Consider the following 17,574-nt stretch of genomic DNA (forward strand, 5'->3'; position numbering starts at 1 on the left):
GGGCTCTGAGCAGGCGCGTCTGCCACTCTATCCCCGGAATCCCTCTCACACCTTCTACCAGCACAGCAGCCAGGGCCCAGGGAGAGAGCAAGGAAAGGGCCCCAAAACTCGGATTCCCTTGAGATTTGGGGGGGGGGGGAGGAAGCGGGCATCTAAGGCTGACAGGGAAACATGGCCCTGTAGGGTACCAGGAAGAGAAGAGGTAGCAACCGAATCATTAAGTCAACCCATGCTGCTAGAGTTGAGGAATAGCTGGAATATAATTTTCTTTTAAAAATGCTTCTAGTTCTGCTTTTCAAAAAAAGAAACACCTTGGAATAGTGAATTATTTAAACTTGGGGGTGGGGGGAACACAAGCAATGTCCTGGCATGGACTAGCTCTCTGAATGTTGAGCTAGTCCAGTGATGGCGAACCTTTTTGAGACTGAGTGCCCAAATTGCAACCCAAACCCCACTTATTTATCGCAAAGTGCCAACCCGGCAATTTAACCTGAATGCTGAGGTTTTAGTTTAGAAAAAACCGGTTGGCTCCCTCTTCCTCTGCCCCACCCACTCGAGCAGGGGCCAGCCTGCTCTAGCCTCCAGCAAGTCCCATGCACACCGCTCTGTGCCTCTCTAGCATCTCTGCCTCCTCTGCGCCCCCCCCTCGGGCATCAGCCACCCGGAGCACAGGCACCAGGCCCGCCAACCAAGTCCTCCTTCCTCACCGCAGTGCGCGCATGTCATGCTCAGTAGCCCAGGCCAGCCTAGATGTGTGTGTGGGGGGGGGAGTGATTTTCCGCCCCTCACATGACAAACTCTGGGCGCCATCACTGAACTAGCCCCATGTTGTTCCATCTCTTTGCTGCTACTTGAGCTCCGGAAGCACCAAGGACAGAACCTGGGATCTTTGGTATGCAAACTCTGACCTTCTGCTAGGGTTGCCAACCTCCATGGTTGGCAGGGGTACCGAGATGGCAGGGGTACTGTGAGATACGAAGAGTGAGGTCAAGGGTACCGTGATGTCAAAAAGGTTGGGAAACACTGCTCTATGGTAAGGGTGGCCAACCTATGGTGCTCCAGATGTTCATGGACTACAATTCCCATCTGCCCCTGCCATCTGAAGCACCATAGATTGGCCACCTTTACTCTATGGCATTATATCTCGTCCCTCCCCTTCCCAAATTCCACCTTCCCCAGGCTCCACACCAAAAATCTCCAGATATTTCTAACCTGGTTTTGTCAACCCTCCCTTCTACTGAGCTGTAGCCAGTGGTGGGATTCAAATAATTTAACAACCGTTTCCGGTGGTGGGATTCAAATAATTTAACAACTGGTCGTTTACAAGCACCATTTTAACAACAGGTTCTGCCGAAGTGGTGCGAACCTGCTGAATCCCACCACTGGCTGTAGCCTCTGTGCTGAAGCATTGCAGCTAGAAGACGGACATATGGAAAGAACTGGCGACCTGCCAAGAGGTGATAACTTAACTGAACCATTGCCAAATGTATGTACGAGAGAGTTCTGGAAGCTGCAAATGGAGATCTTCATATGGTTCTCCAGTCTCCCAAATATTTTAATGTATTTACACACAGTAGGAAGCACACCGTCCCTGCTAGAAGCCTCTAAAGGGTGGGAAGCTCTGTAGCAGTTGCTAAGAGCAGAGGCGTAGCTGTGCCAAACTGCGCCCGGTGTGCATTCTAATTTTCTGCCCCCCACGGCGCCCCTTATGAGCGCCCCTCTTCTCTCAAAGCTGTTTCCCCCTTCCTCAGATTATACCTTAGAAGTTCCTTTCTTTTCTAGATCTTGCCAGGCTGCAAAAGGCCTGTTCTCAGTAAAAACGGCCTGATGGGAACTATACTTCCCAGGAGACTTTGTGAGGTCCAAGGTCTCCTGGGAACTGTAGTTCCTCAGGCTGTTTCTACTGCAAACAGGTCTTTTGCAGCCTGAAAAAGTTCTGAAAAAGAAAAGGAACTAAGGGAAGTGTGGGAAGTATGGGGTGGGGGGTGCCGTGGGGGGCACCACGGAGGGCGGGGAAAGGAGGAGGGGCCTGGGGGCAATTTTTTGCATCCCCCAGGCGTGCGCCCGGTGCACAGCACGCGCCCCGGCCCCTTGTAGCTTCGCGACTGGCTAAGAGGCAGAGTCATATGGAAGGTATCGAAATTAAACAGCGTGAGAGACAATGGCGGATTCCACACAGCATAAATATAATGGCTAAGCATGTTATAAAAAGCATTCTGGGGGAGAACTTCACACAGCTCTCTCCCTGAAACTGACTCCAGTCCGTTCTATTTCTCTCAACCCAGGTTTTCAGAAAATTGGTAAAGTGATTTATTTATTTATTTTTACAAAAACCCAGGTTGGAGATGCTCCTACATGGACACAACCGGCAGGAGACACTTTATTTTTCCCACCTACCAACAGATTTCCTCCCCCGCCTTCTCACTCTTTACTTTCATTTCTGCTGCTGTCCACCATTTCAGGATGATTCTGCCCACCAGCCATTTTGTACAGTTCGTCCAACACTTTGGATGCTGACCGACCGCCAGTTTACAAAGCCCCCCAAGCATGTTTTCTCCCCATGGCAACAATTATGTCTGCTATTTCACTCATAGATCTATTTTAACACAATGGCAATTGCTTGAAAGTCCCCCTTTCTCTCTCTCTTTTAATTTTGTGTGTTGAAAATGCGAAGCTACACAAATGCACTTGATTGTAGCCCAGACTGAGCGTTTGTTAGGTAGGCGGGCCAGATTCTCAGGTTCGTAATCATCACATTTTAGTAATGACTATATCAGAGAAGGCCAGGTAGTGGGAAATTATAGTGATTTACTGTACTGGAGAAATAGGAGGGGAAGGAATTTGAAACGTATGACTCAATCCCACTGTGACAACCAGAGAAAGCAAAGGAGACAGGGAGCACCAGATACCAGTGAAGGCAAAGGAGACAGTGAGCACTGGATAGGTCCAGTCAGACTGTGGCCAAAAAGGATCAGCCAATCAGAATGCAGGAAAATCAGCATGGCCACGAGGATTCATTCCTGTATGCCTTCAAAGCTATGCATGCGTTGTAGAAAATAACCTTTAAAAACGTCTTTTCATGCGAAGGGGCCAAAACAACCCAAATTGTTTTCACGAGCTCCAATCACTTCCTGGACAGGTAAAAAGCACACATGCGTACATAACAAGAGAAAGTGAATTCATTTATAACGATTGCGACTCCTTATAAATATGTTGTGCGGAATCCACCATTGGCCCTCATGGCTCCTGGACCCTTGCTACCACCGGGATTTCACCTGCTCTGACACAAGGAGGCAATGCTGGGGTAGTAGAGTGCCTTGAACTTGTTGTGGAGGTGATGGAAGAAGGATGAGTTCCAACAGTTTCAATGAAGTCATCCAAGGAAGAGGCAGAGTCTTAAGTGGAGAGCAAAGAAAGGGAAGGTGATGCATCTGTCTTTAAGGTGCCAGAAGTGTGGAACAGATACTAGAGCCAATGAGGATCAGGGATGCATGCGAATATTGCTTCACCAAAGAATGAAGACAAGCAAAAGGGGGAGAGGATAACCTTATATAGAAACCTCAGAGTTTTGGAAGAGTGCTAGAACATCACCTCTGGCACAATGACCTCATTTCCAGATCATACCAGAAACTGCTTTATCACCCATGGACGACATTCATGCCCTTTCCTCCCAATTTGGATGGCCCAATTTCCTACTGCTGCACATCTGAGCATCAGCAGGCAGTAGAGGAGAGCAGTGAGAGATCTCTCACCTTAAGGTGGCAAATGAGAACTCTAGACCAGCTCCATCAAGGGGAGTGTAACACCATCCAGAAGAGGAGACCTTAAACCCCTCACCAGTAGGGTTTCCATCTTGCCAGGATTAAGCTTCAGCATATTTCAGAGCTTGAAAAAGTACAGAAGAGGGCAACCAAGATCGTTAGGTGGATGCAGCACCTTTCCCATGAGGAAGAGCTGAAGAGTTTGAGACTATTCAGCTTAGAAAAAAAGACAACTAAGCCAGAACATTATAGAGGTCTATAAAACTATGCATCAGTTAGAGAAAATGAACGCAGGTTTTTTTTCTCCCTATCCCTTAATAGTAGGATTCAGGAGCAGCCCAATTAAGTTGATGGGTAGTGGGTTCAGGATAGACAAGATGGAATACTTCTTTATTCAACAAGTAATTAAATCATGGCATTCACTGCCAGTGGACACAGAGATTATCACAAGCATAGATGGCTCTAAAAGAGGGTTAGACAGCTTATCGACGTATAGGTGCATCACCGGTGACTAGCCACAGTGAGTAAAGGGATCTTCCATATTCAGTGATAGTAAACCTGTGAATACCAATGTTACAGTTGCCAACTCTGGGTTGGGAAATTTGGGGGTGGAGCTTGGGGTGTGGGGGCTTTAAGGAAGGGAGGGACCTTAGCAGGGTATAAAATATTCCACCATCCAAAGCCACCATTGTTTTCCAGGGGAAAGTGATTTCTGTAACCTGGAGATCAGTTGTAATCCCAGGAGATTTCTAGTACCCCCTGGAGTCTAGCAACCTTAGGACCCAACATCAGGAAGAAGACTTTCGTCTCTCTGCCCTGTTTGTTTTGTTGGCACCTCCTGGGCAACCAGTTGGCCACAATATAAAACAATGCTGGACTAGATAAACAGCTACCCTGATCCAGCAGACCTCTTCTTGTGTTCTTAATCTGAAGGTCAACATGGTCAGTAGAGTATCCCAAAAGGCAGGAGTAGCAGTGGCGTACCTGCCAGAGGAACACGGGGAGGGAGGGGTCAACTGACCCAGGTGCCACCCATTAGATCATGTGGGGGGCACCCAGCGGGCCCGCAGCAAGGTCCTGGCCCAGCTGCTCCTTCAGCCTGGCTGCTCAGCCCGGCCCCACCAGGCTGCTCCTTCAGCTGGTGGAAGAGGGCAATGTCGGCGGACCTGGGAAGCCTGGCAGGGCTGGGCTAAGGGGCGGCCCACGGCAGGCTCCCAGCTTGGCTGCTCCTGAAGGAGGCTCCCGGCCTGCGGCAGGCTCCAGCCCAACTGCTTCTCCGTCGGCTAAGGTAAGTGGGGTGCAGAGGGGGTACAGGGGTGGTGGTGGGGCACCTTGTGCAGGTGTTGGCCCTGGCACCATTTCCCCCCGGTACGCCTCTGAGGAGGAGACAGTGCCTAGAACTGATGTCCATTTGAAACAGCAGTATAAGCTAACCACTGTTTCTTTTCTTAGGAAACCAGAACCTTAACTTGATTGAACAGATTGCATTAAGGGCCTACACATTTTAAGAAATTCGCTTGCTTCAAGGTTACCTAGGCTGCAGACTCAGTGGCCTCATTCAGGGGTGCTGTGGTGAGCAACGGAAAAGACATAATTTCAAATAATTGATTAACTGTCACCCTAGAAAGCAGAAAAGGGAACAAGCAAAGGTGCAAAGTGATCAGCATTCCACTGGTCATTTGCATATCATTTTTTTCTAGCCAGCATCTATGGCTTTACCTTGTTCATATATACAAGCATCCTTCTAAAAAAACCCAAAAAAGCGCAGTTACAATGCATGCTTTTTTTTTCTTAAAAAAATGTAAGCCCCCGCAGTCTTCTTGGTCTGTTAGAATGCTTGTCACAAAGATCTGTGTAGTCCTTAATGTTCAATTGTCATAGCATCCACTAGCTATCATTCCTAACTTTGCCTCTATCATCTCCCACTTTAGAAAGACCATTTTCTGTGTTTGCTCAACCTGTCATTCTCAGTCAATATTGTTATGCCCTTGTATACAACAATGGTGAGTCTGCATCTGGAATACTGTGTACAGTTCTGGTTACTGTAACACTGTAACACAAAGGTTTTATATATTTTTTACAATTTTATGTACAAAATGCATATTCTGCCTTTCCGTCCAATCAGGACCACTCTTAGGAAGCTAAGAATGAAAAGCACAGCACTACAGAACATATCATAAAACCACTTAAAAACAAAAGTAAAGTGCATACGTAAAAATAGAGCCAGAGATCAAAACACAGGGCAGGAAGAAGAGACCACTGAGGGAGCACTAGGGGACAGGGGCAGGAGGCTTATTGGTGGGAACAAGAGGGAGGCACAGCAACACATGTGCTAGGGTTACCACCAGTTCCTTTCTGACAACCAGTGTGGGGGATGGGGGTAGGGACTCACCAGCAGCAAGCTTAGGCCTAGTTTTCTGTTGTCAGCAATGCAGCAACCTCAGTTTTGGCATGCACTAAAAGTAGGGTTGTTTGCTTCTGGTTGTGAAATAACTGGAAATTTGGGGGATGGATCCTGAGAGTGGAGTTTGGGGAGGTGCGGACTTCAATTCTGTATAATTCCATAGAGTCCACCTTCCAAAGAGGCCATTTTCAACAGGTGACCTCATATCTATTGCCTGAAGATCAGTTATAATCTCCAGACACGACATGAAGTCTGGCAACGCTATCTGGTAATGATGTTATCACGCCAACAGTGACCATGGGCACACTCTGGTATTTGAGCAAATACCAGAGCATGCCCATAATTGTTGGCAATGAGACAACATTACTTCTGGTGCACACCAGAAGTGACGTCACTGCATTGCTGATGACAGACTACTAGGCTTAAGTTTGGTGCTGGTAAGTTCCTCCAGCAGCTGGCTGAACAGCGCCACAGGGGGCTGCAGAGCTAGTGATCCTCCACTCCTAGTGAGGGTATGGGATAGGGCTGTGCATTGGCAAAGGCAAAAATCGGTATTTTTCAGGGGAGGGGGATTTACCTAACAAAAAGCAGCAATTTGAAGGGAGCTGAAAAATGGATCCCAAATCATGCTGAATTTTTCAGCATGATTTGGGCCCTGCTGCTATTTTTAAAAAGGGGGGAAAGAATCCCATCTCTGATTGGCACAGAGCTACGCAGCCTCCTGCTTGCATATGGGACTATTTTATTCTATTTTTATTTTATTCATAAATACCCCACCTTTCTCCCCAAAGCAGCTTATTTCATTCTCCTCTCTTCCATTTTATCCTCACAATAACCCCGTCAGATTAGACTGATAGAATGTGATTGGCCCAAGGTCACCCAGCGAGCCTCCATAGTATGAATGGAATGGAGATTCGAACCCAGGTCTTCCAGATAGAGATTTCAGCATACGTTCACTGGAGTAACTCTGCCTAGGATCACCTTATGAATGCTTTGGCTTTCTAAGTTACTGCAACCGAATTCTTGACATTTTATTTTCTTGTACTTTTGTGTGCCTGCTAGCCGCCTCAAAGGTCTGAGAGGCTGATAAGTCAGGGCGCAAATATTTTAATAAATCAGTCAATGGAACAGGCACTGAGGAGGGTGCCCCAATCTCTTTATAAACATCGGCAGTGTTTGCACTCTCTGGTCAAAGAATCGCATTTGATCCAGCAGTTAATGCCAGGACTAAGGATATCCAAGCAACAGGAGCCGTGCCTCAAATAAAGAAGTCTGGATTGCCTGCCACAAATGAATGACAGCAGGTACTCTTCCCTTTCCCCGGTTTCCCATACAATAGTGGTCTGTATAAGCCCTAGTTAATCATGAGGCCGCTAGCGGTTAAGCAGTGGTCGCTGGATTCTTTCTCTTGGTTTAAGGGAAAGCGGTGCTTAATTACTCAGTAAGCCTCAACGCCCCAAAAAAACGACGACTCACATGCCTAACAATAATAGAGGAACCTAGTATCCAAACTAACATTACAAAACACATTTCCAAACTGATGATCATCCAAAAAAACTGAAAATGGTAGGTAAAATAAAATTCAATATCTGGATTTCATTTTATTTATTTATTTATTTATATTTTAGATTTATAGGCCTCCTCTTCCCCGGAGGGCTCGATATCTGGATTTCATGTCCCTGTGCTAGGGTTACCAACCTCTAGGTGGGTTCTGGAGATTCCCCAGGGTTACAATTGATCTCCAGACTATGCCCCCTTCTGCATGGGCAAAGCACAGCAGTTTGCAGTTGGGGTTAAGCAACCCGCATTGCCGTCAGAGCGTTCGCAAGCCTCCATGCAGGCAGTGAACAGAGCCTGCAGAAGCAATGCTGGTTGCCATCGCGCCTTTGCATGGAGGTGTGGGGTTTTTTCGCTCACCTCCCGTCACTGCATAGCTACGAAGCCAGGCAGGCATGGATCTCCACAGCCATGCTGCCGTCCCTGTGCCCCTCCGTAGCTATGCAGCAGAGAGGCTGGGACTGAAAAAAAAAGGGAAGCGCGGCCAAGTAGTGCTCTTCCCAGAGCAGCCGTTCGCTCGGCCACAGCTGCAATCCACGTTAAAACTAAAGAATTGCTGATAGTGCAATTATTGAAAAACCCGGGTTGTGGGGGGGAGGGGGAACGCAGAGCAGACTCATGTTAGGAGCAGGATCCATGCAAAGTCCCCCCCCACCACCACCACGGGTTTTATACCATGGTTAGCCAGAGTTTATTGGCCCGTGCCAAAGGGGCCTACAGCTTGGGGGGGGTGTGTGTGTGGACTGAATGGCATTAGACATACTGAGGTCCCTCCCCTTTCCAAACCCTGCTGTCCACAGCCTCCACCCCCAAATCTCCAGGATTTTCCCAGCCTGGAGACAGCAACTGTACTCTGCAAATTTGCAGCTCACAGATTAGAAGAACGGAAACCAGTCCACTCCTCCAGCAACGGCCTCTGTGGTTGGCCGGGCCCCCGGATTTTCAAGTAACTAATGGCAAACAAGTTGAAACTGAAGCAGAGGAGATGTGTTGCACTCTCATCAAGGAGAAAGGCATGAAATATAATTGTCAGAGTCACAGGGCCCGTATCTATTGGAACTGAGGGGGTGAAACCCCTGGACCTAGTCAGATTCTCAATGCTTGAGGCATTAGGCTGTGCAGCATATCTTCCTTTTTTTCTGCTGAGCCATGGAACCAATCAAAACCCCTGGTTGCTATGTGGCTCCCAAAGAGACCACTATTAGTTGCTCTAACAGTGAGGAGAGATGTAGCACAAGCAGTCAGGGCTATAAGACAAAGTCTGACCAAATAACCATCAGATGAAAAACTTAGCAACATAACCATCATTCAAGTCTCTGCCCCAGTTACAAATGATGAAGAGGGAGAAATTGAAAGCTCTGGGCAAGTGTTTAGGGCAGTGATGGCGAACCTATGGCACAGGTGACAGAGGTGGCACTCGGAGCCCTCTCTGTGGGCACACGCACAGAGTTCATCATGTGGGGGTGGAAAATCACCCCCCCACACACACACACACACACACGCATCTAGGCTGGCCTGGGCCACTGAGCATGACATGTGCGCACTGTGGTGAGCAGGGAGGACCCTGCTGACGGGCCTGGTGTCTGTGCTCAGGGTGGCTGCTGCCTGGGGGGGGGCGGGAGTGAAGAGGAGGCAGAGATGCTAGAGAGGCACAGAGCTGTGCACGCAGGACTTGCTGGAGGTTAGAGCAGGCTGGCCCCTGCTCGAGCAGGTGGGGCAGAGGAAGAGGGAGCCAACCATTTTTTTCTAAACTTAAACCTCAGCATTCAGGTTAAATTGCCGGGTTGGCACTTTGTGATAAATAAGTGGGGTTTGGGTTGCAATTTGGGCACTCAGTCTCAAAAAGGTTCGCCATCACTGGTTTAGGGAGAAACTGATCATACACCTATGCAAGATGTCCTGATAATCTTAGGTGACTTCAGCACAAAAGTAAGGAACAAAGTAGAATCAAATATGGTTGAAAAATTTTGGCTACAAGTATGGAGTGCTCTAGGAGAGTGTCTGGATTCTGTAAAGAAATTGTTTATTGAGAAAGTATGTTTCAGGCAACTGAGCAGACGGTTGCATCGATGGACATCACCAGATGGCTAATACAGAAATCAAAGAGGAATTGGAAGCAGAAGACAGAGAAGCTGTATTCTTTCTGCTAAAATATGACCAGAAGCTCATTGTGGAACAGACCATGAGTTGTTAAACTCAAAAATGAAATAAAGCTGAAGAAAAACACCAAAACACTGAGTGCCACAGAACAATTTAAAGATTCTTGAAGAATTTAAAGACCATGTAAGGATCAGATTTGCATTACTAAGTTCAAGTGAATGTGAACCAAAAGAACTGTGGGTCGAAACCAAAGATATTATCAGGAAAAAATATGCAAGGACTATTCATGTAGCCAAAAGAAGCATAAAGCCCTGATGGGTGACAAATGAAACTCTTAACATTGATACAGATAGATGAAAAGCATAATTAAAAGATGACAGAAATACAATCACAAGTCTAAATGCAGCATTTAATGCAGCATTTCAATGAATCAGATGAATAGACAAATAGAACTAATATAACAACCAAAGTAAGGAAAAGAAGAGAACAAAAAAGGAAGGACAAAAAAATAATTTCACAAGGTCCAAGGAAATTTAAACATGTTTAGGCTTGCTGAAAAATCAACATGGACGTACATTAACTGAAAAGGACAGAATAAAGAAAACATGGGAACATTACACGGAGGAACTATACAGACGAGATTAAACGATGACAGGCTTCTGCAAGGAAGATCCTTTTGAAGAATAACCTGGAACTTTAGAAAGTGAAGTGAAAGCTGCATTCAAAGCAATTGGGAGGAGCAAATCATCAGGAGTAGATGGGGGTATCAGCAAAGCTATTTCAAGTCACAGAAAAAGTCAATCAAAATGCCAACAAATATGGAAAACAAAACAATGGCCCACAGACAGGAAGCACTCAATCTACATTCCAGTTTCAAAAACAAGACATCAAAACTACAGCAAATATCAGACCATCCTGTTAATTTCTCATGCAAGCAAAGTAATCTCGGAGTCTTACAACAAAGACTGCAACCATATATAAAACAAGAAATGCCTGATGTTCAAGCTGGGGTCAGAAAAAGAAGAGGCGCTAGAGATTATATTGCAAATTTACTTTGGTTATTGGAGCATCCAAGTCCAATCAATTTGGTTATTGGAATTTCAGAAGAAAATTAGCTTGTGTTTTATAGATTCCAACAAAGCTTTTGACTATGTACACCATGAAAAGCTACAGTTTGTTTTAAAAGAAATGGGTGGGTTTCAACATCTGATTGTTTTGATATGCAACCTATACTCTGGACAAGAGGTTACTGTTAGGACAGAATATAGAGAAACAGAATGTTTTCCGATTGACAAGGGTGTTAAACAAAGATGTATTTTATATCCTTTCTTCTTCCATTTACATGCTGAGCATATCCTAAGGAAAACTGGATAAGATTTAGATAAAGGTAGTGTGAAAATTAGTGGAACTAACAATTTGTGATATACAGATGATACCACATTATTTGCAGAAAACAGTGAAGTCCTGAAACAACTACTGTTGAAGGTTAAAGCAGAATGTTTCAAAGAAGGATTACAGCTGAATATCAAGGAGACAACAGTAATGACTAATGAGGGAATTACACAAGTTTAAGGTTGACAGTGGAGAAACTGAAATTGTTCAAGGTTTTCTATTCCATGGTTGAATCACCAGCCAAAACGGAGACTGCAACCAAGAAATCAGAAGAAAACTGAAACTGGGATGGGCAGCCATGAAGGAACTGGAAAAATACTTTAAGTATAAAGATATGTTCCCAGTGAGACAATTCCTACTATAGCATTTCCCATTACTATGTATGGGTGTGAAAGTCAATGAAGAAAGCTGACAAAGAAAGTTTATTCATTTGAAATGTGCTGTTGGTGCAGAGTTTATGAATAACATGGGCTACCAAAAAGACAAATCAGTGGGCTCTAGACCAAATCAAGCCTGCAATCTCTCTACAAACTGAAATGACTAAATTGAGGCTATTGTGGTTTGGTCACCTTATGAGAAGACAAGACTCAATGGAAAAGACAATCCTGTGAGGAAAAGTTGAAGGCATCAGGAAAAGCGAGGAACTCAATATGAGGTGGATGGACTCAATCAAGGAAGCCTGTCAATCACTGGATGTTTTGGAGGTCATTATTTGATAGGGTCACCATAAGTCAGAAGCAACTTGACAGCACATTGCACACACATCAATAGGCCTGGTTGGGTTGGGAGAAGCTGAGTTAGGTGTGGAAGATGAGATAGGTGTGGAAGGAATCCCTGGCTGTGAACGTCTCTTCCTTCCTCATTCCCCCTTGTCTGTGTGAGTCGTGGCAAAGGGTAGAGCTGCTCATAATTGCAGTTGACATCCTTTGGACCCCTGCCTCACCGCCAGGGACAAGCCTCTCATTCATGAAGAATTGCAGCTCGTTAGGCAGGCTCTAGACCTACTTAATTAAGTTGTAAACAGTGGCTTCACTCTGCTGGGAAATTTGCACACAGAGGCCTGGTGTCTGGCCCTCTCCTCCCCTATTGTCTCTCCCAAACAGTTTTCCAACAAAACAAATCTCTCTCTCCCTTTCCCTTCCTTACCCCACCCTTGACTATACACACACACACACACAAGGGTGACCCTCATTAAAAGACCAGTCTGCTATAGGATGTTTTCCCTGTGATTCATTCACAGGCCTTTCTCTCCCTCACAATAAAGGGTGCGTGAAGGGTGCAGAAGAGCACTCCAAAGATTGATTGTGGGGAAAACACAAAAGGGAAGAGTGTAAACAGGTACAGCAAGAGAGCAGCCTCTTGGAACCATTATGTAAATGTTTCCAATGCTGACAAGGCCAGTGAGATTTGTTCAATTATATTCACACACCCTTTACTACTTCCTCCTGCCAACGACGGAATGGGCGCTTTGCTGCCAGTGGGCACGAGGGGCGAGCACAGTCTTTTTTATTTGGTAAACTTCAGGTTCTGGTTTTAGAAACCCAGAAATTTTCAACAAGGCTGAATCAAAGCCAATAACTATCAGCTTTATTTGGCTTTCTATTGGAAAAGTTCAGGTTTCTAAAATTTGAACTTGAATATTACCAATATTACCTCCTCGGCACTATTTTTGTGGCGGTGGGGGTAGAGCGCATCAACTGAATGCTGGAGTGTAGCTCTGTTCTCCCTGCCACAGTTTCCCAAGTATACTTAGACCTGGGAAACCACCGCAGCTTCAACCCTCTTCCCACGGTTTCCCAAGTTATGTGGACCTGGGAAATGGCAGCGGGAAGTTCTTGCCCACCCCCGAAAAAGCTGAATCACATTCAAAGTTTTTTGGCACCGAGGCTATTTACAAGATTATGTAAATGTTTCCAATAGCCTTGGATGTTTCATTGGTAAATTAAAAATCCGAAAAGGGCTGATAGGGCTTTTGGGGGGGGGGGGCGGGGGCGGGTTAAGGTGATTCAGCTTTACCAAATCACTACCCCTAGTGGAATGCCTTATGCCTTATGGAAAGGAATGCCTTACAAGCAGTGGCGTAGGAGGAATGCAGCAGTGGCGTAGGAGGTTAAGAGCTCGTGTATCTAATCTGGAGGAACCGGGTTTGATTCCCAGCTCTACCGCCTGAGCTGTGGAGGCTTATCTGGGGAATTCAGATTAGCCTGTACACTCCCACACACACCAGCTGGGTGACCTTGGGCTAGTCACAGCTTCTCGGGGCTCTCTCAGCACCACCTACCTCACAGGGTGTTTGTTGTGAGGGGGGAAGGACAAGGAGATTGTAAGCCCCTTTGAGTCTCCTGCAGGAGAGAAAGGGGGGATATAAATCCAAACTCTTCTTTTTCTTCTTCTTCTTACATCTGGAAAGGAAGAATAACTCTAAATTTGGCAACCGTAGCTATGAGTCTGGCTCTGCCGGTAGTGAATTCTTGCAGGGAGGGGGAGACCTTTGTCTGGCTGAGCAGTTTCCCATGTTTCTTCCTCCCTCCTTACTTTTAGTTACATGTGCTGGTTTCATTGAGCGGGGCTGTGCCAACAGTCCTAAGCATTCCCTCTGAGCTCATTCTGATTATCGTCCAGATAGCCTTTCACAAGCTGGAAGATGCCATGTTTGATTAGGGTTTTGCCTCTTGAAAAAGAATCTTGATTAACCATGGATGGATGCAGAATCGGGCCATGCTTAGTTGGGGATCATTCTTCCCAGCAGGAAGCTTGAAATACAGCGCAAGCAGTGGCAGTTTGCGGGATGCGGTGTCAACTGCCCCCAGACTTCTTTGTGCACCAGATTGCGTGAAATATGGCTATTCCAGCCTCCCTCTCTTCAGTCAAGCATAAAACAAAACTGGCTACTTGGTTTTGCTGGAGGCCTGAAACACTTGGGGCAATTTGCTTGTGCCAATGAGCTTAGCTCAGCTGGCATTCCAGCCACTGCAAATGCAGAACTCAGGGTACGTAAAGATGCAGAACTCTTCTCCTTTCTGGGGCATAATGAGAAATGCATTGCAGTTTTTTCATTGCACTGACAACACTGGCTTGTCCACTAGCCCTACACCCATGGCAATCCAGTGAGCATCTTCATTCAAGATCATGCATGCAATCGATGCAAAAGAAAGCAAGTGGTGCTAGAGAGGGGGCACATATCAGTGGTACAACATCTTCCAGGACCAGGTTTAAGTTGTGGCCTTTCAGAAGGTTAAGACAGATAAGATTCTATTTCACCCAGAGGCGCATGGGGGCCATGTACGGTGCCCAGAGGCAAGACCCCCTCCGGGCGCCCCTCATGCGCAGAGCCCTGCTTACTCACGAGTAAGCACTTATTTGCAAGTAACCCCTGTTTACTCACGAATCAGGCTCCAGCCCCTCTTCCCGGCCCAGCAATCGCAGCACGACTTTCTCTTGCGCCGCAGCTACTGAGTCGAGAAGAGGGGCTGGAGCCCGACTTCCAAGTAAGTGGGGTCACGAGTAAGCGCTTACTTTTAAAAGTACTTACTTGTGAGTAAGAGCCAGGGCCAGCCCTTCTTCCCCGCCCAGCAGCCGTGGTGCAACTTTCTCTTGCGCCAGGAAGAGGGGCTGGAGCACGACTTGCAAGTAAGCGCTCACTTTTAAAAGTGCTTCCTCATGAGTAAGAGCCTGGGCCTTTCCGACCCAGCAGCCACAGCATGAGAGAAACTTGCGCAGGCGCAGCGACTGCTGGGCTGGAAGGCATCTGGTCATGTGTGGGGCCGATTTTGCGCCCCCACGTGACCAGATTAGTTGTGCTCAGGGACATGGGTAACCCCATGGGTAACCCCATGTCCCCGGGGCAAATACACCACTGATTCCACCAGGCCCTGGGAAGACTCTTCCAGTCACAACAGACTACTTTGGGCTGTACGGTTAGAGATCTAACTAACTTGGAAAACAGCAACCTCATCCTGTTCAGTTTATCTGCGGTATACCATAGAAGTAAGAGTCCTAGCCTTTGGGCATATGCTTGAAACAGCAAATTAAGCTGGATTTCAAGAACTGCTTGTAGGGTTAATAACTTCAAGGTGGGGCCAGAAGTTCTCCTAGGATTACAATTACAGTTCTTCTTGAGGAAATAGTAATTTTGAAGAGTCTACTCTATGGGTTTCTAGACATGATATATCATACAGGCCAGAAAAAATGGAAATTTAAAGTGGCTACGGAGAGTGGTTGTTCTAGGACTCTTACTTCTATGATCAATTGTAAAGATTGTAAATGCCAGGGGCCTGATGGATATTCAGAAAAATTGTAAATGCCAGGGGCCTGATGGATATTCAGAGAGGAATGGGATTGTCACTGGCTAGCATCATATTGCAGGTCTTCAGACTGGATATTTCCCTTTAACACTGAGGAAAAAACCTGAAGAGAATTTTGAGATGGTTCAAAATCTGTGGATATTAGCCAATTACACTGACACAAATTTTTAAGATCAAAAAGCTAGAGTGACACACAGAAGCCTGCAAGAGAAATAAGTTTGGGGGGAAAGTCAGGAGGAAGTTATATGAGGCAGGAAATTTAAATTACAATTTTAATTTCGGGGGGAGGAAGTGACCTCAGAGGAAGGGTGGAGTTGGAAAAGCTGACCTTTGACATGCACATGAGATCATGGGGCATGATATCATCCCTCTGGGCACCCTTACCTCCCAAAACCTACTTTAATGCATTTTGCAATGTCAGCAATCTAGCTTGCACAACCTTTCTTGAAAGGAATACCAGTCATACAGCATCAGCTGAGCAGTTGTGTACATACTGTGAGTCAGTCTGGATGCAAATGAAGTAAAAAGATCAAATATAATCATGCAAGATAGAAAACTGATGCTTCAGCACTGAATTACAAGCAGGGGTATCCCTCTAGGTCTCAAGATCACGGTGAGAGATGTAAGGCAAAACCTCTGAAATGACTTTGTGGATTTCCAGGCAAACTGTTCAGCCTAGGGGTTCTTATCATGACACTTCTAGCCTTCCAAGTCCTTCCCAGTCCTCTTTAACCTGCAACCTTGTATATTCAAAGCAAAGGCTTTATGTCTGTCATCAGAATGCTCCCATCAATGGCATTTCACTTTCCAGATGTCAGCTAAAGATTTTCACTTCTAAGCATTCGTAGCCTCAACTGTGCATTGTTTTGTCATATGAATATAGGACCAACAAGCACAAGCTTTCAATGGAAGGGAAGTGTCAATGCCCCCAGAAATAATACTCTTTGGGGAAAGGAAATGAGTGTCTCTAGCTGCCTGGATGTCCATTGAGGGGTAATGATAGTTGACACTTATCTGCTGCTCCATTTGCATTCATCTTGCAGAAATCATAACTGTTGGGCAACTTCTTTGGGCTGTTTTTTTTTAGTTCTGAGGCCCATGGTATAGTTCGTTTTCACCCTTCAAGTTTGCTTTACTAGGGCATTCGTTCATTTCTCTATCCTATCCTTTTTCAAGGAGTTGAATGCCACTGACATGGCTTTCCCTACTACTCACTTCACCACCTTCCAGTGAGGTACAAGAGGCTGGTTCCAGGTCATCCAGTAAATTTCATGGCAAGCACAGATTTGAACCTTGGTATTCTGGGCCCTAGTGCTACCCTGTAACCTAGAGGAATCAAGTCCTGAAGCACCTTAAAAACCTACAAGATTTCCAGGATATAAGCTTTCGAGAGTCAACGCTTCCTTCTTTGGAAAGCTTATATCCTGGAAATCTTGGGCGTTTCCCCACAACCGTGATCCCCCCTATCGTGATCCCTGGCATGCGCCCGGGCGTCCCCACGACCCCACACTCTGCGCGGGGTCATCAAAAGGCACTGTTTGCAAGAGCGCCAGGGATGTCGCACGCTGAGGGGGCGCGACAGTGGCAGCGTTGGGGCGGCTGCACTGTCACCGCCCCTGTCGTGGGGAGTGCCGGGGGACCCCGCGCTACTTAAGGAGAGTAGCGCGGGGCTTAAGGTAAGTGGGGAAAGGCCCCTTGTTAGTCTTTAAAAAGTGACACTGGACTTTTTTCTACTGCAGACTGTGACTTCTTACCTGAGGCAGGAAATAAAACATTTCTTCTGAGGTGTTCCACATAGTTTTTAGCCCAAAATGTTTAATTTCCAGTCTCAAAATGAATTATTTGCATCCTGTTCCGTAGCGATTATTTTTCTTAAAACAACTTGCGAACGTTTTCACTTGCTGTGTAGAGCTCTTTAAGACATTTCCCACACCTCCTGAACTTTCGCCATCTCGTGCCGTATTTTTGACCCTTTTTTATTTGGGGGGGGGGGGACATGTCACCATGGCTTTGAAGACACAACACCCAGAGATCACAACAAGAGGCTTTGAAGCCT

The 17,574-nt window shown here is 46.3% G+C and overlaps 1 protein-coding gene across 1 annotated transcript in view; it reads right to left on the minus strand.

Annotated features, from left to right (window-relative positions):
- LOC125435428 (cilia- and flagella-associated protein 251-like) overlaps positions 1–17,574 on the minus strand; it is a gene marked incomplete at its 5' end in the record, with an annotated part of 208,150 nt that overhangs the window by 175,537 nt on the left and 15,039 nt on the right. The window contains 1 exon segment of the mRNA XM_048501628.1: positions 14,224–14,234. Coding sequence (XP_048357585.1) covers positions 14,224–14,234 — 11 coding nt within the window.

This window comes from Sphaerodactylus townsendi, linkage group LG06 (assembly GCF_021028975.2).
Source record: "Sphaerodactylus townsendi isolate TG3544 linkage group LG06, MPM_Stown_v2.3, whole genome shotgun sequence".
Classification (NCBI taxonomy): domain Eukaryota; kingdom Metazoa; phylum Chordata; class Lepidosauria; order Squamata; family Sphaerodactylidae; genus Sphaerodactylus; species Sphaerodactylus townsendi.